Source organism: Siphateles boraxobius, unplaced genomic scaffold (assembly GCF_051911475.1).
Source record: "Siphateles boraxobius isolate OS27281-9 unplaced genomic scaffold, OSU_SipBor_1 35, whole genome shotgun sequence".
NCBI classification, from domain to species: Eukaryota; Metazoa; Chordata; class Actinopteri; order Cypriniformes; family Leuciscidae; genus Siphateles; species Siphateles boraxobius.
In genome coordinates this window covers 1,864,281-1,887,879 of record NW_027508975.1, presented here as the reverse complement: position 1 = coordinate 1,887,879, position 23,599 = coordinate 1,864,281, and the positions used below count along the sequence as shown (strand labels likewise).

The 23,599-nt window shown below is 38.7% G+C and overlaps 1 protein-coding gene across 1 annotated transcript in view; it reads right to left on the bottom strand.

The window, feature by feature from the left end:
* The window catches only part of csmd3b (CUB and Sushi multiple domains 3b), a 487,110-nt gene that overhangs the window by 98,270 nt on the left and 365,241 nt on the right, over window positions 1-23,599 (bottom strand). The window contains exons 32-34 of the mRNA XM_077195799.1: window positions 4,511-4,624; window positions 3,858-3,953; window positions 2,099-2,302 (exon numbers count right to left, since the gene is read on the bottom strand). Coding sequence (XP_077051914.1) covers window positions 2,099-2,302; window positions 3,858-3,953; window positions 4,511-4,624 — 414 coding nt within the window. The remainder of the gene's footprint in view (window positions 1-2,098; window positions 2,303-3,857; window positions 3,954-4,510; window positions 4,625-23,599) is intronic.

Sequence of the window (23,599 nt, the reverse complement as noted above, 5' to 3'; positions counted from 1 at the left end):
CACACAGACTGATATATTTCAAGTGTTATTTCCTTTTAATTTTGATGATTATAACTGACAACTAATGAAAACCCCAAAATCAGTATCTCAGAAAATTTGAATATTGTGAAATGTTCAATATTGAAGACACCTGGCGCAACACTTTAATCAGCTAATTAACTCAAAACACGTGCAAAGGTCTTTAAATGGTCTCTCAGTCTAATTCTGTAGGCTACACAATCATGGGGAAGACTGCTGACTTGACAGCTGTCCAAAAGACGACCATTGACATCTTGCACAAGGAGGGCAAGACACAAAAGGTCATTGCTAAAGAGGCTGACTGTTCACAGAGCTCTGCGTCCAAGCACATTAATAGAGAGGCGAAGGGAAGGAAAATATGTGGTAGAAAAAAGTGTACAAGCAATAGGGATAACCGGACCCTGGAAAGGATTGTGAAACAAAACCCATTCAAAAATGTGGGGGAGATTCACAAAGAGTGGACTGCAGCTGGAGTCAGTGCTTCAAGAACCACCACACACAGACGTATGCAAGACATGGGTTTCAGCTTTCGCATTCCTTGTGTCAAGCCACTCTTGAACAAGACACAGCGTCAGAAGCGTCTCGCCTGGGCTAAAGACAAAAAGGACTGGACTGCTGCTGAGTGGTCCAAAGTTATGTTCTCTGATGAAAGTAAATTTTGCATTTCCTTTGGAAATCAAGGTCCCAGAGTCTGGAGGAAGAGAGGAGAGGCACAGAATCCACGTTGCTTGAAGTCCAGTGTAAGGTTTCCACAGTCAGTGATGGTTTGGGGTGCCATGTCATCTGCTGGTGTTGGTCCACTGTATTTTCTGAGGTCCAAGGTCAAAGTTTTAGAGCACTTCATGCTTCCTGCTGCTGACCAACTTTATGGAGATGCAGATTTCATTTTCCAACAGGACTTGGCACCTGCACACAGTGCCAAAGCTACCAGTAGCTGGTTTAAGGACCATGGTATCCCTGTTCTTAATTGGCCAGTCAAATCACCAGACATTAACCCTATAGAAAAGTTATGGGGTATTGTGAAGAGGAAGATGCGATACGCCAGACCCAACAATGCAGAAGAGCTGAAGGCCACTATCAGAGCAAGCTGGGCTCTCATAACACCTGAGCAGTGCCACAGACTGATCGACTCCATCCCACGCCGCATTGCTGCAGTAATTCAGGCAAAAGGAGCCCCAACTAAGTATTGAGTGCTGTACATGCTCATATTTCTCATGTTCATACTTTTCAGTTGGCCAACATTTCTAAAAATCCTTTTTTGTAACAGCCTTAAGTAATATTCTAATTTTCGGAGATACTGAATTTGGGATTTTCATTAGTTGTCAGTTTTAATCATCACAATTAAATTAAATAAACATTTGAAATATATCAGTCTGTGTGTAATGAATGAATATAATATCCAAATTTCACTTTTTGAATGGAATTACTGAAATAAATCAACTTTTTGATGATATTCTAACTATATGACCAGCACCTATATATAGTAATATTAAACATAGTAATATATATATACATGCATACTATATATATATATATATATATATATAAATATATATATATATATAATATATATATATATATATATATATATATATATATATATATATATATATATATACATACATACATACATACTATATATATATTTATATATACACTGACTGCTGAAAACACAGTTCTTTTAGTCTTTCAGCCTAAATATGACTGGAAAAACATAATAGTCAAATGTGTAGCAGAAAATCCATACTGAGACAGAAAGAGAGATTGACAGAGACACAATTAGGTGGCTTGTTAAAATCAGACCTCTTACTCTGCTAAACACCTCTCTACAACAGAGTAAACAGCTGAAGAGTGTCAGCTTGTATCATTATATTTAGCCTCAGCCTATTTCCCTGTGCTAACTCAAACAAAACCTGCCTAATTAACTCTGCTCAAGTAAAAGATACTCCGGTCACATTCTGCACAGCTTTACATCAGCTAACACTTTATCATTCAGCTAACCATGCTTGGTTACACAACCTAACTGTGAAGACAAAAGGCCACATCGATTGTGCGTCACTCTGATGAGGTTTGAACTTACCGACGCAAGTGGGCAACGTGTCGTTCCACTGAGCCAGAGCATCAGGGACGGTTTCACAGTGAATGGCAGAGGAGCCGTGGAGTGTGTAGCCTGGGTTACACTCGAACATCACTGACGCACCCACAGCGAAGTTGTTGCCAATGCGCTTGCCGAAGCGAGGCTCTGGAACAGAATTGCACTGCGTGGCGCTGGTCCTTGGTACAGCTGAGACAGGATCATACAAGTGAAACTTAGAGAGTTTTTCCTCGTGTCTTTGTGGTTCTATTGGGGTGTAATGGTACACGTATTCCTACCAAAACTTTCGGTCCGGTGTGCATGTGTACGAAACTAATACAGAGATGTTTTAATCACTGCACGTGCTGAACTTTGTGTGCGCGATTTCAATCTTTTCCCTCTAGGATGGGACGATATGGTTTATATTGATATACATTGATGTAGCAACACATCTGAAAAATAACGAGGGTCACATAGTGCATGATCTTAAACATGACACATGCTTTATATTAAGCACTTCAAACTAAACCATAAACCTACATGGCTTGCTCTACTGTCAGATGCGACATGGTTTGTTCAGTAACCAGTGTTTGAACCACTGCTGTACCGAAAACATCCCGAACCGTGACTTCAAAACCAAACCATCATTTATTTTTTGTGTACCGTTACACCCCACTCTCAGAAAAAAAGATACAAAAGCTGTCACTTGGACAGTACCCTGCAAACGGGTTCTAATATGTACCATTTAGGTACTAATATGTACACGTTTGGTACCAATATGTACCTTTGAGGGACTAATATGCACTCTTTAGGTACAAAGGTGTACCTTTTGAAAAGGTAGAGACACAGTGACAGCTTTTGTACCTTTTTTTCTGAGAGTGAAAAGGCCTTGACTGTGGCAGCAATACTTATTATCAAAAACAAACAAATGTGTATCTGAAAGACATTTATTCAATCTACACATTTTCTTTTATCAGGCTGTTTTTGAAACGTATGTTACACAGTAAGTGGAACAAACACAACTTGAAAATGTCAGGCCTTGACCTGCCAACAAATAGTTGGCATTCTACCGGTTTCCTGTGCTTGTAGTTATGTAGATAACATTGTAGATATCTTGTTAAATGACAATTTAAATCAAATGTATTTGATTAGTGAAATAACCTTAGTGTCTTATTATATTGACATTTTTTTTACTGACAAGTATATTCAAATGCACATGCAAGTATGAATTAAATACTGTACACAATGCTGAATTAGACTTACTAAAAAAACATAACATTATGTTAAAAACATAATTCCTGGTCTGACAATAAATGTTATTTGTATAGAAAGATTTTGTAGCCATTTTTAAAGTGCAGAAAAAAAAGATTTCAATAACTGTTAGTTGACTATAATTCTAAAAACAGGCATGTACCCGGGTTATTAATTATCATTAACTAAGACTAAAACTATTAAAAACATTTCTATTAACTGATATAAAGCTGAAATAAAATAAAATGAAATAAGTTGAAGTTGAAGCACTCAAATGATTAAATGGGAATAAATAAAAACTAAAACTTAAACTAAAACTGAAATGAAAATATATTATACCTAAATACTGTAGCAATATTTATTAAACTAAAAATTAAACTAAAGTTTATGATTGTATATTTTGAAAAGTATATATCAAATGCTCACTGTTATAGGAAGTAACACAAATATTTTCAATAGTCTTGTATAAATACAATAGATATAAATATTCTTCTTGATAGAGCTGAAAACTGACCTTGATATACAAAATGAAAGCCTTTGGCAGTTTCTGGTCCAACTGTAGTAAACTTGATAGTTATTTGATTTCCTGTACTCAAGGGCAACGACTCCCCTGGAAAACAGACACAGAGTAAATATATTTTAAAATTGCATTTTGGAGATCTGTACACATCAACATTTGTTGCTGCTTCTTTTGACTTCAAAAGACTTCTGATAGAGAAGTATATCTGCAGAGGGGAAATGTCTCTTTTTATTTTGAACTCCCATGTGGCTGTTCAATCAAATGACAATAACGTTACCAGAGTAAAAAGCCACTGACAGATCCATTTACTACAGGACGCTCCGACACAAATTATGAGATAAACACAGAATTTACTCTGCCTCATCACATTTACACTAGAGTGACAGCTATTTCTTCTTCTATGGTATTTCTATCTTCTTATATTAACCATATCTTTAAGTATTGTTCTGAGTGTTGAAGCTATGCTATATATATCAAAGAACGCAATGCAGTCCAAAAGCACAGAAAATTCAACAACTCTTTGTCGTTTTGCAATAACAGCATCACATCAGAACATTTTAAGGCCCTATCGGTGTCCTGAGATGAATATTGACCATGCACGCTTTCAGTTTTGAGTACAGGAAGTGCATTGATTGTTTGAGCTTTACCTGAGTGAGACCCAGAGAGAGAGGACAGCAGAGAGGACTGTTGCGTTGGCCCATCGTAAATGTCCACAACATCATTCAGTGACGTCTGGAACAGGACAAACTGTCCAAAAAGAACTGAGGGGGAGAAAAAAACAGGCAAAGTGTCAGAATGTTCAAAAAAATATTGATGCATTCTTGATTACTGACCAACAAAATGTCCATTTTGTCGAGTATCCTTGCAAGCACAGTCTTAAATGAGTTAAATGAAGTCTTAAAGGTCCCATATTGTACAACTTTCTGAAGTTTTATTTTAGGTTTTGATGTCCTTAAGAATATATATTTGCGTTATAAGTACCAAAAACCATGTCAATATATTTTTACAGCTCCTTTCTCAGGAGCTCTGCCAAGAACAGGTCGATTTTGGCCTGTCTACTTAATATTCATGAGCCTCTCTTCTGATTGGCCTGTTGTTTTCTGAGTGACCCACCATTGGTGACTGAGTAGTTCTGACATCACAAATATACGGAAGTCACAACAGCTCGTGAAAAGGCACAGCTACTTTATGCAGGCTGTGCGCATTTGTCTGTGGATCGACTGTTTTGAAATTTATATGGTAGTTTCAGAGCCCCCAGACCTCTGTTATCATGAAAAAAGCCAGGAAATTTCAGTTTTGACAATATGGGACCTTTAAATAAACGTGAGAAAAGGAAGAAATTGAACCCTGATATATTAAAGGGCAGGTAAATGTGACATTTATTATAATGGGTTAAGTTCCTTTAAATTAAAAGTTGTATATTTTTTAAAGCTTAATAAATGTTAAAATTGATAGCTTTTAATTATATTGTAATGCCGAATGGCCATTATTAACGGCTAAAATTGAGAAAATAAATCAATTGCATAGACACATCAGTAGCAGTAATGGTATCTGTGATATCGGCCTTCTTTCAAAAAAAGATGCCATTAAACAACTATTCAATGAAATAACTTATAAGAATATATAATACAAAAATAAAAAAATACAAATAAAGAAATTGCTAAAAATTAAACTAAAATTATCATGAAAAAAAATCTATATATAAAATAAAAATTTGTAGTATTTAAAATGATTTTACATATATTAAGGCAAATAATTTTTTTTAACATTGACCATTTATCGGCTATAACGCACACTAATCAAAGTGACAAGGGATCCCAGCTGGAATCCTACAAGCAGCAAATTTTTCAGATTTTCAGCCTGTATTACTCATTTACTTCACACACATTTAGACTCCCATTTACAAGGCACTATAAGTACTGAACATGCAAATACATAATGCTGAATCATGTTTCTTCAACGAATCTGTGCATTTTAGACCAGTGAGAGCTCTCGGAGGTAAGGCTGTATGTTTATTTCAAACATCTCCCTGTATCATGAGTGCGACTGTGGTTTCGTCCTCCACGGGGCGCACTTCTTACAGTTTCATTTTCTGTCCAATGCTTTGATGTTTCCACCATTAGGAGAAAATCATTAGTATGCTACTCATCACCGTTGCATCAAATCCCTACCCTATATCTTAAGGATTAGAGAAGATTAAACAAAACATTGTACGAAGAACAAAACTTAGGGAAAAAGTTGTATTCTACTGACCTCATTGGTATTTCTTTTTTGCTGCCATGGTGAAATTAATTGAAAAAAGGCTTTAAATATAAAAGCCAAGCATCAGAATGCAGTTCTCAGGAGTGGATGAAATTAGCTCTGGTCTGTAAAGTCATGATATAAATGGACAGATAGAAAGAAATGCCTCCATTCTTCTGCTCGAAGGGCTCAGGCTACATCCTTAACCGTGTCTTTGAAATCTGGCAGAGATTCCAGTGATTCAGCAAGGCTGTAGGATCGATGGAGAGCTTCATGTGCTTAGCATAGCCACTGTGTGATTAAACAGTTCTCTGCTCGGCAATACAAGCGTGTAATCAAACTCTTGCAGAAACCAATTTTGAAAAAATGATTTATTTGTCATTTAAGGTAAACAAAGAGCTTGATTACCTGGACCTGATTGGCTTTATTGGCATTGCATGCGGCAGCACCTGCTGCAAAGTTCTGGACAACAAATGACATTTTCACCGGTTTTGTTTCCACTGAAACACAGACTGAAATAATTGACTACACTTCTATATCTGTCATTTATTAATGACTTCCATCAGCTCAGTAAGGCAAAAACTTAGATGAAAACTAAGTAGGGCAGAGCCGGGACGATTGAAGCGCGGGACGGGCGAAACATTGAGATTTCCTTGAAAACCACTCACGTCATGTACGTCAAATTTCGTCAGCACATACAGCACGCAATGCCGACCAGACCCGTGGGAACATTTCTTATTTACGTCATGCCGTTTTAAAGTTAGAGCCGAGAAACTGTTTTTGTGTGCGGTAAGTGAATTCTTTCGTGCGGTCCTTTTTTTTGACTGACAAGTTGTATTTATTGTTTCATGTGCCATTGTAATGATAATACGGCAGGTGTATTAGTACTGCAACACACAATTAAGTGTGCTTTATCAGAGTTTTTTAGTTTAAGTGCAAAACAGGTTTAACTGGCAGGAGGCGCTGTCGGAACGGTTGATATAAGTGTTCATAATTTTGTTATGTTCATAATAACAGGCTATTCAACTAGCAAACACTCAATATGACTCAAGGAAGAAATGTAAGAAAATGAATTGTAAACTGATTTATTGGTCTTCGTCAAAATAGCTTATGAGATCACGCAAAATGCGCATAGGCTTATTATCGCCTATTGTCTATTGGGTAACAGAACAAAAATGGTTAAAATGAACCTTTAAATTTAAATAAATTACAAAATATGTTTGTAAAATTAGATGAATAGTTGCCGTTTAAACAGTTATGTTTCATCAGTTCCACCCGTGTTTCATCAATCGCCCCACTCATGCGGGACGAAACAAAGCACAACTACTGTTCAAAGTCAATTTTTTCTTAAATCATTCTATATTTGTACTGAATAACACATGATACTAAGAGAACACATATGTGAGTTGTTAATCACAAAAAGAAAAAAATCTATCTGTAACCTTATCTTAGTAAACAACGTTTATATGAAAAGTGTTTCAGCTGTCCCAATGGGGTTCTATTTGGAACGTAGAACTATTGTTGACACAATTTTAAACAAATGCCAAAAAGTTCCTATATAAATGGCTTAATGTATTATTTTTTTTTTTTCTACTGATAAAGTATTTCTATAAGATTTAATTAAAATAAAAATATAATTAAAACAAAATTCATTAAAACTAAATCCATGAAATGATCTATATATGAAATGCCTGACAGAACACTTTAAAGTTCCATTTAGAATTAGGGATGCTTCGATACGAACATTTTGGCAGACACGATAACTGATAATTATTTTAATTTGAAAGCTGATAACTGATACATTGGCCGATAAATCTAAATCCAAATTTTTATATAGTTTTTGATTGAGCCTGATTAAAAAAATAAACAAAGTCCCACCATTAAATCCATGTCCCAAGCACACAATTATAAAGATGTTCTCACCATAATTTTATGTAGCCGATATGACAGACTTGAGCTGCACATGTTGCACTTAACTGTATTTTAAGTGATTCCAATCATATTTCAAGCAATGCAAAGCCTTCATGTTGAACAGTGTGCATCTGAAGTGTCTCAACTGAAGGAAATAATACATTATTTAAAAATGAAAATATATCGGGTCGATAGTTATATATTATGCATTCCTATTTAGACCATTTTCTTCTAAAGGACAATTCACACTGCAACGACCAACGCCGACAGTCACCAGATTACAGTAAGTCACTTCTCAGACATTTCAAGACCTATGGAAGCTTGTTTGCGCCACAGATTAAAACATATCAACAATTGTGAAGATAACTTTATTTATCAGAATTGCAAGATATGAAGTCAGAATTGCGCGATATAAATTCAGAATTGCGAGATATAAAGTTGCAATTGCGAGTTATGAAGTCAGAATTGCGAGAGAAAAAACTAAAAATTCAGATTTTTTTCTCGCAATTCCGACTTTATATCACGAAATTCTGACTTTATACCACATAATTGTGAGTTTATTTCTCTTTTTTATATTTTCTCCGAATTGTGAGATATAAACTCACAATTGCGAGTTATAAAGTCCAATTCTATGGAAAAAAAAGACTGACTTTTTTCCCCCTCAGAATAGTTTACATCTCACAATTCTGACTTTATAACACGCAATTGCGGCTTTATATCATGCAATTCTGACTTTATATCTCCCAATTGCGTATTATAAAGTCATAATTGCGAGAATATAAACATGCAATTCTGAGAGAAAAAGTCAGAATTTCGAGTTTATATCTCATAATTCTGACATTACAACACGCAATTCCGACTTTATATCACACAATTCTGACTTTATATCACGCAATTCTGACTTTATAACCTGCAATTGCGACTTTATATCAATCACTTCTGACTTTATATCACGCAATTCTGACTTTATAACCTGCAATTGCGACTTTATATCAATCACTTCTGACTTTATATCACGCAATTCTGACTTTATAACCTGCAATTGCGACTTTATATCAATCACTTCTGACTTTATATCACGCAATTCTGACTTTATAACCTGCAATTGCGACTTTATATCAATCACTTCTGACTTTATATCACGCAATTCTGACTTTATAACCTGCAATTGCGACTTTATATCAATCAATTCTGACTTTATATCACGCAATTCTGACTTTATAACCTGCAATTGCGACTTTATATCAATCAATTCTGACTTTATATCACGCAATTCTGACTTTATAACCTGCAATTGCGACTTTATATCAATCAATTCTGACTTTATATCACGCAATTCTGACTTTATAACCTGCAATTGCGACTTTATATCAATCAATTCTGACTTTATATCACGCAATTCTGACTTTATAACCTGCAATTGCGACTTTATATCAATCAATTCTGACTTTATATCACGCAATTCTGACTTTATAACCTGCAATTGTGACTTTATATCAATCAATTCTGACTTTATATCATGCAATTCTGACTTTATAACCTGCAATTGCGACTTTATATCAATCACTTCTGACTTTATATCACGCAATTCTGACTTCATAACCTGCAATTGCGACTTTATATCAATCAATTCTGACTTTATATCTCGCAATTCTGACTTTATAACCTGCAATTGCAACTTTATATCAATCAATTCTGACTTTATATCTGGCAATTCTGAGAAACAAAGTCAGAATTGCGAGATGTAAACTCGCAATTGTGAGAAAAAAAGTCAGAATTCTGAGATAAAAAGTCGCAATTACCTTTTTTACTTTTCATTCCTTGGCGGAAACAAGCTTCCATAAAGAGCTGACAAATGCCGATTCAACATATTCAATCAGCATAAAAGAACTAGCGTTGTGTTGTCGGCTCACGTTGGGAGCGTCTCGGCCAAAAAGCTGTGGTTGAACACACCATGGCACTACATGCGACTGTCAGCTAACATGTACGTTCTGCACGGGATCCGACTAGTGCCGAAGGAGTGGAACACACTGCAAAAACTGCGACTATCAGGCCGTCAGCTTGGTGTGTTCATAGATAGACTATGTAGGAAGTAGGCAGCCTTCGACATTTGGAAACCAGCTATAGTGTGAATTGTGGGCACTTATGAAATTAGGCCGTTATTGAAAGTGGCTACAAACTCTGGAAAATGAATCATGGCTCATCAAGTCTGTTGCCAGCTTGCGTGCAGGGAGTAAGCGTGTCCCCTATGCCTTTGATGAGAACAATAGAAGGGAGGATAGTGACGGTCCTCAATCCATTATTCTTGAGTTTCCTATCTCCAAGGCTTTAGCGATGCCAACACAATTACCACTTCATGTCAGAAAACAATCGTGGCCGCTAAGGTTTCACTCGCATGCACCAAACAAAATGGGGCAATGAGAGAAAACAAATCAATTTGGAAGGGGGAAAAAATGATATTGTGCCAGTTTACAGTTTATTTATTCATTTATTTTAGAATGTGAATCTCAACAAAAGACGGATCCCTTTACGCATGCTTTTATGCACCTATTAATAATGTAGAAGGCTTAAGTAGTACATGTAGTAATCATACTCAACACATTATAATTACATTAGGCCAGGGGTCACTAATGCATCGCTTTGTTTCTCAGGGAAAGTTTTAAAGATGAAGACGGGTGACGCCTCATCAGGGACTGCTTTTGTAAAGTGAAAATGAGCTGAAAATGCACTATTCTGGGACAACAAAATGTAGACTAAATGTATTGACGTAATATTCCCGGAACGTCAAAATGTAATGTCAACTGTATCAAAATGCATTGAAACAGCAGAACTCAAAATAAGTATATATATAATAGAATGCATGTCAAGTGTAGTAGAATGTGTATGAGAACTCCACACTTGCACTAAAGTGCATTTTAGTAACAGTGCTGTTCAAAATAAGTATTATTAATGTGTTTCAGACGTCAGACCTTACATAATGACATACTTAAGTGATACTTAGTAAAGAAACTTGATGCCGTTAGGACACTAATTCAATATAATTTAAAAGTGTATATGTATCGGAGGAAGGAAATCCAGACTACATTTTCAGTCGACTGAGAAGGTCGGTTCATGAGTCAGAGTTTAGTAATTCCTGACACGCACTGTAACTCATCCTCAGCTTCTTGATGACATTCCTTACATCTCCTTTTGCTTCCCCGTCGCCCTTTTTTGAGAAGAGCCAATTGAAGCTGGATGTGTGCATGACATGAGCAGCACTTGGACTGAAGCATCTGTGCATCCCTGTGATACATGACAGGGAACAAATATAAAAGAATAATATATATATATATATATATATATATTTTAAGATTAAAAGAGCGCACAGATCAATATTCACAGCTCTGATGGTTTACACACTCCTCCAGCTGTCCTCTCACAAATGGAATACTAATTGGGCAGATTTCTATTTATAGTATTGGCACTTTCCACTAATAGGCTACACTTCGTGTCCCATCGCTCACTTTAAAAGCATTAGATGCAAAAATCCCATTTTGTGTTGTGAAAACTGTTGGATACACAACCTTTCAAAAGCCTGGGTCAATAAGATTTTCACAAAAAAACCTTTATCGTCCTTTAACCTTTATTTTCATCAAAGAATATAATGCAGCACAACTGTGTCAAACATTTATTATAATCATAAATGTAGCAGAATGATTTCTGAAGGATCGTGGGACACTGAGGACTGGAGTAATGATGCTAAAAATTCAGCTTTGAATAAATTTATATTCAATTATAAGTATATGCACATAGAAAACAGTTATTTTAAATTGTTATAATTTTTCACAATGTTACTGTTTTTACTGTATTTAAAAAAACAAAACCAAGAAATCCTACCCATCCCAAAGGTTGAATTAGTATTTTATATTATATTATTGTATATATTATAATATATATTTGTATTTTATATATTTTTTTGTATTCGTGATTCGGTGGCTCTGAATTGTCAAAACACCATTCAAACACCATTCAAACTGCTTGCTACGGATGCGAAAAAACGCAGAAAATCGAATCCGATCCGAATTTTTTTATGACGGACGAAAGTTTCGGAGGCAGTGTGCAAGCGTGATTGACATAATGTGAGGTCGTTTTTTTACTTATTTTACAATAAGTATGACAAGCATCACTCATATGTAGATAGTTTTCATCACGCTAGCGCTCTCAGAGAGGTCTTTGGCTTTAATTCACAGTTTCTTTCTCCTCTGCAGAAGATTGGCCTTTTCCATACATCCTCGCACGCTTAACACACTCTGACAGATGCTTACCGGCTGCTATGGAAATGAGGCCTGTGATTAATTCACACCTTTTCCCTCTTTTCTCATGACTTACACAATTCAGAAATAAAAAATAGCTGTGTGGTTCCCTGTCTCTCCGTCACTGGAGCTGGACTTGATCCCCAATTCAATTTGCTCTTTGAAAGAAACAGAAGTGAATGGGGAGGGAACACACCTTTCCTTCTTCCCGTGACAACTCAGGTGGAGAGAGCCATGATTTCAATTTACTTTCATTAGCATAATCTGCAAAGCACGCTGGGATACCAGTCCTGCAGTGTTCTTGCAGTTAGAGCCAAATAAAAATATCACTTGATAGAAACACCCTGTTGTGCTGAAAAGAAAAGCAACAGCAAAATACATTAAAAGCAACACTATTTAATATTTAGACCAATGCTAAGGTATTAGTTCACCTATAAAACAAAAACATAAAACAAAAACATGTCTTTCCTTGTGTAACACAAAAGGTGATATTTTGAATAACGCTGTTTTTTTTCTACACAATGAAAGTCAGTGGGTCTAAAATGACCCCAACCATCAGTGGTATAAGTGTATTATTGAACCAGTTTGGTTTATTTTATGTGTGTGTATGTGTGTGTTTGTGTGTGTGTGTGTGTGTGTGTGTGTGTGTGTGTGTGTGTGTGTGTGTGTGTGTGTGTGTGTGTGTGTGTGAGCGTGTGTGTGTGTGTGTGTGTGTTTTAGGGTTGCGGATGTTTTTGTTAAAATAAACCAAACAATCGATATATACAGTATACACACATACGTATGCATGAGACTTAAAATAATAAAAAAAGAAACTCGACAACACATTTGAAACAAACAAAAACTAACAAAAACTAAACTATATGAAAAGGAAAAATAGAAAATAAAACAAATTAAAACTAAATTAAAACTACAGTAACCCTGGATGAGGTGTAAAGCTGTTTTTTATCGTGAAAAAGCAAACACTGCTTTACCAGACAACACACACACACACACACACACACACACACACACACACACACACACACACACACACACACACACACACACACACACACACACACACACACACACACACACACACACACACACACACACACACACACACACACACACACACACACAGACACACACACACACACACACGGGTGTTCAGTATGCTGTCCAAGCCTCTCCATGTCTTTGTTCTCTTCTTAGACTCTCTCTTTATACAGACTCAGAGGACAGAGGTCACTCACGTAGAGATTTACACCCCAGGTTCATCTTCTCGTTCGGGGCGATGGCAGAGGTCTCTGCTCGGATTCCTAGCACACCTGTCTGGATCTGGAGGCATGGGCTGGACATCCGCCTCACACATCAATGCCCGTCCCTTAGGGACAGAGATGCTCGCGCACAATCTGCCAGGATCTCTTTGAGGTGGGAGATTCCTCAGGGCTCATCGGATGAGCGGGTGAAAAGCTAGCGGGGATGAGACTCGCTCACATGCACAACCTTCACTGTAGACTGGCAAATCAGCAGAAACGTTCAAACCTAAAACTACAATCTTTCAGCTGTTCGCTTCACATCTGTGTACAACAATGCCACAAAGGTTCAGGGTTTGTTCTTTTTCACTTGAAATATAATCCAGTAAACATGACCCACATGCCATTTTCCTTCCATATGAATAATTGATAGATAACATGTATAAACCCTGCACATATCAGAATCAAGTTGGCCCCAGGTGCAATATCCACAAAAAACTACATATTCAGACAGGAATGAAAATACAGCGAGAACAGCATGGCCACCTGTGCATGTGTTATCAGTGAAGGATGTTCTGCAGTGTGTGTGTGTGTGTGTGTGTGTGTGTGTGTGTGTGTGTGTGTGGAGGACAGATAGCACCGTTCACACTCACCACATGGTGGGGACAGAGGAATCAACACATGCTGCACGCACAAAACACAGGGAGAAGCTCGAAAAGCCTGTTTATGTCTAAACAGAGACATTGCAGTAGGTGATATTTGTCTTTTTCTCATTGCATTAAATTGAGTAATTGCATTATTTAAGTAAGCTAATGTTGTGTGGTGCAGTGGTTAACCCTCAGAGAGCGAACTGTAGCCTTTTTATATTCACTATATACTGGGTTATATTATTCACTATATACTGGGTTATATTCACTATATATATATATATGGGTTAAAAACAACAACAGCAGTCCGATCACTGAAATGTTTGCAAGGAAAATTAAGAGTTTAAACTTGCATTTGTTTAGACTATTTTCCATGCAAAAATACAACAGTGATGGTGGTTCCCATTCGAATACTTCTGAAAACAGAAAGCTGAAAACCGTCAGAAGCGCAAAAACAAAAAGAATGATTAGATGGAGATGGATGACATGTATGCGGTAAGAAACATTCTTCTGTTTATAATAGTTTATAATTCGCTCTCTGTTTATAATTCGATCTCAAATGGCTCATCACCACAGGTACTCACAAATCAGGCAACCAACTGGACGTGGTTTACACACGCAACTATATCCCAGACAACATTTTGGTGAAACCTCTCCATGTTTCAGATCATTTCCTCATTACTTTCAATTTACAACTCACTACCCATGCTCCACCAACTCCCCTACCAGTTACTTTCAGACGTAACCTGCGCTCACTTTCTCCTTCCCATCTTTCCTCTGCTGTGTCATCTTCACTTCCCTCACCTCACAATTCTCATCTCTAGATGTGAATACCGCAACAGATACTTTATGCTACACTTTAACTTCTTCTTTAGACAATATCTGCCCTCTCTCCTCTAGGCCAGCAGGCGCTACTCCCTCTAGCCCCTGGTTATCTGAGGTTCTTCGGGAACACCGGACCAAACTCAGGGCAATGGAGAGGAAAAGGCGCAAATCAAAAGTCACGTCTGACCTGAGTATGTATCAATCTCTGCTCTCTTCCTTTTCTGCTGATGTTCACGCTGCAAAATCTTCATATTTCCACAGCAAGATCGACAGCCCCTCTAACACACAAACACTTTTCAAGACATTCAACTCTCTCCTCTGTCCAACTCCACCATCACCCACCTCCTCTTTAACTGCTGATGACTTTGCTAACTTCTTCACCAACAAAACAACCTCTATCAGCAGTCAGTTCTCAACTCCACACACACAGGAACCCAAACCATCCTCTCCCACTACCAGAAACCTTCTCTTTACCTTCTCTCCGCTAACCGAGGAAGAAGTATCTAAACTTCTCCTCTCCAGTCATCCTACCACCTGCCCTCTAGACCCCATCCCCTCACACCTTCTACAAGCCATCTCTCCCACACTTCTACCAGCACTCACACACATCATCAACTCATCCCTCCACACTGGCATTTTCCCTACAGCATTCAAGCAGGCTCGGGTAACTCCACTGCTTAAAAAAACAACATTAGACACATCACTTTTAGAGAATTACAGACCTGTCTCTCTCCTACCATTCATTGCGAAAACACTTGAACAAGTTGCTTTCAACCAAGTGTCATCTTTCCTGTCTCTGACCAACCAGCTAGATGTCAACCAATCTGGCTTCAAGAAAGGCCATTCAACCGAGACTGCCCTGCGGATCGCAAAAGCTGCTCCAAATCTTCAGTTCTCATTCTGCTGGATCTTTCTGCTGCCTTCGACACTGTGAATCATCAGATCCTTCTGTCGACCCTCTCATCACTGGGCATCAAAGGAACTTCCCTCCACTGGTTTGAGTCCTATCTCACAGGTAGGTCCTTCAGGGTTACATGGAGAGGTGAGGTATCCAAAGCACATCAACTGAACACATGGGTTCCTCAGGGTTCAGTTCTTGGACCGCTCCTCTTCTCGATCTACACCACATCATTGAGACCCATCATACAGGCACATGGTTTCTATTACCATTGCTATGCTGATGACACACAGCTCCACCTCTCATTCAACCAGATGATCCCACAGTAGCTGCACGTATCTCAAGCTGTCTGGCGGACATCTAGGCATGGATGAAGGAACATCACCTGCAGCTCAACCTGGCAAAGACTGGGCTTCTCATTCTCCCTGCCAAACCGTCTCTACAGCACGACTTCACTATCCAGCCATCCTCAATCACCCCATCAAGGTCGGTCAGAAATCTTGGAGTAATATTTGATGACCAGCTGACCTTCACAGACCACATTACAAAGACAGCTCGATCATGCAGGTTTGCAATGTATAACATCAGGAAGATCAGGCCTTTCCTAACTGAGCATGCAATACAACTTCTCGTCCAGGCCCTGGTTATTTCAAGGCTTGATTCCTGCAATGCTCTTCTAGCTGGACTTCCATCATGTGTTACTAAACCTCTACAAATGATCCAGAATTCTGCAGTCCACCTTGTCTTCAACGAGCCCAAAAGGGCTCACGTCACTCCTCTGTTCATCTCACTGCATTGGCTACCACTCGCTGCTCGCATCAAATTCAAATTCAATGACGCTTGCTTACAGATCTACCACAGACTCAGCTCCGTCCTACTTTCACTCCCTACTACAAGTCTACGTCCCTACCAGAAGCCTACAATCGGTCAAGGAGCGACGGCTCGTGGTGCCATCACAGCGAGGCACTAACTCACTCTCCAGAACATTCTCATTCACGGCTCCATGCTGGAGGAATGATCTCCCCACCCTCGTCCGTAATGCAGAATCCCTGACAGCATTCAAAAGACAACCGAAAACTCATCTTTTCTGTGAGTACTTAACATAAAAAAAATAAAATAAAATAAATGTCTTCTCTTTTAAATCTTTCCTTCCCTTTTAAATCTTCCCTTGTCTGGCTTTTGATACTCTGAGCAATGCCTGAACTTTGTATTTTGAGCACTTCTTGCGTCGTTCTTCCCTATTCACGATGACTCGCTTGCTTTAGTCCTCAGATGTAAGTCGCTTTGGATAAAAGCGTCTGCTAAATGACTAAATGTAAATGTATATATATATATATATATATATATATATATATATATATATATATATATATATATATATACAGCTAGACCTATAACAACAAGACATTTCCAAGCAATAGCCTATTGACATCATATCCGGGAGATAAGTCAGTAAATTTTGAGTAAAATCACAGGCTTTGCTTATCCCGTGCGAATGCGCCACACGAAATTCAGATGTGGTGGGGCAATTTCTAAATCACACGAGGTTCCCAGATAATACTAATCCAGTGCGAATAGGGTTTATGTCATCCTCACATTCAACGGCATCTATAGTCAAATAAGTTAGACTGAAGTCAATAACTATGAATTAAATTTTTACCATCATGGCTTAGAAACTGCATTTTCACTAAAGTAAAATCAAATATATGTGTATAAAAAAGCAAGACTATGTAATTCAGAGCATGTATACGTGTGAACCGCATACGTAATTAATTAATAATTAACACTGAAGACAGGCTTATGGTGCATCAGAGAGCTATTCTGACGGTGTAAGCACTTCGATAATTATGATGGACCTTGCCAACATGCATGGTCAGTTAGATATATGCCTATTTCCTTCACGTATTGTGGACATTTAACCTTCACTGTTTTCTGGCAGAATAACATCTGCTTCTTTGCTAATTACCTGGACAATAGCCATGATGGCATCAAAATTGTGCAAGTTTATGGTTGCACAGACCCTGACAATCAGCTGACTTTTACCTTAATGACAAATCTTTCAGGTCAAATATACTCTATATAGATTCTCATATCAGCCAAGGCTGCATATATTTATGATTAATGTTGTGAAATATAAATTTTTAAATACTGTTTTCTACTTCTGTAATCTATTCCTGTGATCAAAACTCATCATCACTCAATCATTCTAATATGCTGATTTGTTGCTCAAGAAACATTTCTGATTATTATTATCAATGTTGAAAACAGTTGTGCTGCATAATAATTTTGTGAAAACTATGATATTTTAGTAATATTTTTCTGGATTCTTTGATGAACAGAAAGCTAAAAACAACTTAATTTATTTGAAATGGAAATATTTTGTAACATTATATATAGCCAAGGCAAGGCAAGGCATGTTTATTTATATAGCACATTTCATACACAATGGTAATTCAAAGTGCTTTACATAGAAGAAATTAAAATAGATACATATATACATTCAATATATATAAATTTAACAATTTAATGCATAATTTTCTTTAAAAAATAAATAAAAATAAATGTGACCCCAAACTATTGAATGGTACTGTATACATATCACATTAACTCACTTTATTTTGCAAATACATTTATATTCACAAGAAGACTTAATGCTTTGATCTATTTTTGTTACACGTTAAAATATTTGTACAAACTAATCTCACAGCTGACAGATCGTCAGTAGCTTACTACAAAAGGAAGTATTGAAACTAAAAGTAAAGCACCACACAAAACCCCAAGGCTGAGATTTTAATTTGAGAATTACTTTTGGAAAACACTGTGCTTAAGTGTCCTTAGCCACCGGCAAAGTCAAGAAATAACACTTACTGCCTGCTTGACTGTGATTTACCAGAGGAGAGAGCTTTAGCACCTTTGGTCTGACTGAGTCATAAAACGCAACAAAAATGTAATAATAATAATAATAATAATACAGAGCCCTGGTGTTCCTCTGCTTTCTCTTTCTCACTGGTAAATGAACTTTGCCTTGACTTCTGTTCTCTTTTGATGTTTTGGCTCTGGGGCTTGCAATTCCCAATTCTCACAGGCTTTAGAATAGCTTTGTAGAGAGAGAAGAGCGATCCCTTTCCAAGAGAGCGTCTCAGTCAAAGACATGAAACTGTGACTGTGTTTGAGCGTGTGTTTGTTTGTGTGGAGGTCAGAGTCAGCCAGGGGAAAAGCTATTTAGTTAACTATTTCTAACTGTCAGCCATGACAAAAAACATAGAAAGTGCAACTGCTCTAATGGTCGCCCCCGGCATTCAAAAAGGGAACTTATTTAATATGTCTATATGCATTACTTTTGAATTGCTTTCTTATTTTTCATACATATGAAGGCGCCCTAAAGCAAATTCCTAATGATAAATCAAAATACTGAAATACTAATATCGTCTCTTATGTTACATTCATTCATACATGTCTTCATGTATAAGCATGAAGGTGTAGTGATATAAGTTCAAATTCCACAATTATATCTACAAATTAAAAGTTAAAAAACTATTTTGTTTTACTAATGTATTAATTACAATGACCACTATGTCCCCCCCCCGCCTCCCCCCCCCCCCCCCCCCCCCACACACACACCTCTAACATCCATTGAACCTTTCATTGCACAAAAGGTTATTTATTCTGGAGAAGGGTTCTTCAAATTATTATAATGTTCACACTAATATTGTTCACTGAATATAATACTCCAATAATAAAGTTCACTGGAAGGTTCTTCTGTAATCGCTGAGAAAACCCTATTTCGGCACCTTTATTTTTAAGAGTGTCTTGCAAATCTTTATTTTGAAGCTAATATCAGTTTTTGAATGAAATATAGGGCACTGAGCAGCCAGCAGATGATTCAAAAACATATTAATAATACTCTATTGAAATTCAATAGGAAAGGTGACAAGGTTGCTAATGTAACCCCTACGAAGTGCCTATGAACAACGGCTGACCGAGCTTCCCGCATGATCACAGCAAACGCAGGAACGTTTGACTAATGCATGGAGCTCAGCATATATTTAAACTCAACGTAAGGTTCTCGACTGATTAAACTGAAATCTGCGAGACAAGCTAACAGATAATGAATGCTCTGAAGTAAAACTAGCATCGCACTGATTACATCTTCAACATGCCACTCCGCAGCTCTCAAGGCCTAGCGCTGTTTGGCAACATAAATGTTTACTATCTTAAGCTGTGAAAAGCACGCTCACTCGTGCAGCGCTCTGATCAACAGTTAAAAACACATTATGCCCACTTGTATGCCTTGCAGAAAATTGTTTCCAAAACAGAAAGCAGAAATGAAGCCGTAATTGACGGTTTTGGCTTCAACGTGGAATATTTTAACAGTCAGAGATCATCAATTTAGATTTTTTCCCATGACCATGACCGTTTGCGAGCGAGGATTCCCCTGCATATTTGTATTGACTGCCGGGGGCCAGCGGGGGCGGTGGGAGGCGATGGGGACATGGGCTGGGGGTGCATGCTCTGAATAATGCATCTCTCAGACCAAACCTGTCATTGTCTGAAATATTGCCGGCATCATTCTTTGTGACAGAATAATGAAACATTAAAAAAGGCAGTGGAGTGCTGCATTTTTAACAGGGGGCTCCAGAGCTCTGTCCTACAGATCAGAGCTGATGGGATACGTCTGTGCACGTTTGGGTGTGTGTGTGTGTGTGTGTATGTGTGTGTTTGCGTGCGTGTGTGTGTGCGTGCGTGCGTGCGTGTGTGTGTGGTGCTTTCATTCAGAAGAACGCAAGATCTGAAGTTTGCTCACTGTGATTAGGGATCATAAAGATCAGTGAATGTAAGCAATGTAATGTGCATCTTTTATAATTACTGTTTCTTCACGACTGCAAGAAAATCCTTCCTTAATGAGGATTCATGTCTTGTTTCCTAGTAGAAAATATCTAAACAGTTTTACTAAAGCAAAACTGCATATTATATTTAGACTTGTTCTCAGTTTATTTTTTCTTGCACCTTTGGGAAATTATATAAATATTTTAAATCTGCCAGTGGATCTTTTTACCTAACTGAATTTCGCTTTAAGCTGATCTATTTAGTCTTATGGTTGTTTAGATTTTGTTTGTTTTTTCTGCAAAAAAGACAACAATACCTAATAAAATTTAATTTGGTGCCATGAAGGACTATAATTTCTCAGGACTGTTCTTGAATGACCTCTACTCATTGGAACATTTAAACATAATATGTTTAGCAAATTATAATTTATGAATTACATATTTAATGTTTTGACATTCACAACAATTCAAAAGTTTGGGGTTATTAAGATTTTTTTCTTTTAAAAGAAATTAATACTTTTATTTACATAGGAAGCATTAAATTGATCAAAAGTGACAGTAAAGACATTTATAACATTACAAAAGAAACGCCTCCATTGTAGTCTTGAGTTTCTTCCGGGAACGAACACGTCAAAATATTCCTCATTTAAATAATTCATACGCAGAATAAAGGGGCGGGGCCTGGTTGAGTTAGTTAGAAGTGTGTTGAAACTGGCGGTTATGGTATGGGGCGGGACATTTCCCAAACACTCTTGAAGTGTTTGACCAATCACAACACACTGCTCCAGCCGACCAATCAGAGCACAGTGTGTTTTTCAGAAGAAGGAGCTTCATAGGGACAGGAACTAAACAGAGCGTTACTGACAGACTGTGGGAAGAGAGGAGCTGCAATAATAGAGAATATGGGGAAAATAATGTGTTTTTTTGAGCATTCAACCATGAAAACCTACTAGAGCCCAAAACCAAAATCAAGACTTTGAAAAAGGGCATAATACGTTAATTAAAGGTGCTGTCTGTAAGTATGACAGCTAGTGGTTGAAATAGGTACTGCAGTCCAAATTTGAAATATCAGAGATTGTTGTTTCCCTGCCTCCTCCTCCTCAGACTCGACGCTCACACGGGTTGCCAGTTTGAGGACACGCAACAGGAACGAATGATGAAAATAAGAGTTATCTGCGTTTTAATATGCTCTCGTTCATAGAGATTTTTAGATGGATATCGAGGCTTTTTAGGTTGTGTGTAATCTGCAATCTCTGACCCAGTTTTTTGCTCGTTTCCAAGGCTGCAATACACTGTGATTCCTGCCAACTGGCAACCCGGGGTGTCGAAATACTATTGGGTGAACTGGCAGTGGGCGGAGTCACACAGACCTAAACAAAAACCGACAGACAACACGGAACTTGTAAAATAATAAGTAAAAAATTTGGCTGTAGAAGTTGTTTTCAGAGAAAACCTTAGTTCCCTTTCGTTGTCACTCCGAGTTACGTCGGATGACGACGAATGGGGTTTCGCTTAGAAAGCCTATCAACTTCGAGTATTACAAAACGAGCCAATGGCAAAGAAATGCCATGGGTCTGCGGAATTTGCATGGCGTAACTCCGCCCCACCTCGTGGGTATAAAAGGAGGAAGCCGGCAGCAAGCAGATATGTTTTCGCTTCGGAGCCAAGTGTATTCTTCTCTCCACAAGCCATCTCTGAATTGTCAGCTTTACAAACGAGTACCTCGAGTGTTGGTGTGACGGCGATCTACGGCGAGAGCGTGCTTCCTGCTGATCTGTTGCAGTGGTCTGCCAGTCGGTGCGTTTCTCCCCGGGTGCTTCAACACTTGAGTTTTCTCTCACTAAAAGAGCTTACACGTGGCACGTCTTTTTAAAGACGGCTCGCCCGTGCATTTCTGGTTGCAGCGGACTGGTATCGGACTCTGATGGGCACGAGCGCTGTCTAGTGTGTTTGGGCTTTGATCATGCTTGAACAGCGCTCGTGGGTGACTCATGTTCTCGCTGGGAACGTGATCATCGCGTCATATATAGGTCGAGACTCGGTGAACTCGCAAGAGTGAGAGTCCCCTCATCCACCCCCCGATCTTCGGCTGGTGGCCAGGGTGACCTGAGGGTTACGGTCTGGATCTAGGCGCCGACTATGTGTCCGTGACCCCAGCCCCCCTCTTCAATGACGGTGCCCGCTAGTGAACTGCTGATTCCCGCGAGTCTACCCTCTGGTGGCCCGCGTGTTTCAGTTGAAGCTACAGAGGAAGATGCCATGTCTGTTGCAGCATCACTAGGTGGGTTTGAGTCTTCTGGAAGTGAGGGCTCGTCACAGCTGCCACCTTCCGGTGTGCATACGGCTGTGCCTGAGTCTGATCCGGAGATGACGACCATGCTTTCCTGGGACGATGGGTTTTGGGTAAGGCCGCCGACCCTCGTCCACGGCAAACCCCAATACCTCTCTTCCCGGACGTGCATGATGAGATCTCGAAGTCCAAGAAGACCCCCTTGTCTTCTCGGGACCGCTCGCTGATCTCATCCGCCTTTCCTCCCCTCGATGGGGCCGCTGCCCATGGGTACACTGGGGTTCCCCCGGCTGAACGCTCTGTTGCGATGCTATGTGTCCTCAGAGTGCTTCTTCTCGGCGCAATCCTAAGCACCCGCCCGTGGCCTGTAGTTTTTCGTCTACGCTTGTGGCGAGATCCTATAGCGCCACGGTACTGGCAGCCGCCTCACTGCATGCCATGGTCATTCTGCTGGTCCACCTGACCCAGATGCTCATGGACCTGCACGAGGGCGGGACTGACCCAGGGCTCTTCACTGAGCTGCGCGCCGCCACTGACCTTGCTCTCTGAGCGACGAAAGTGGCCG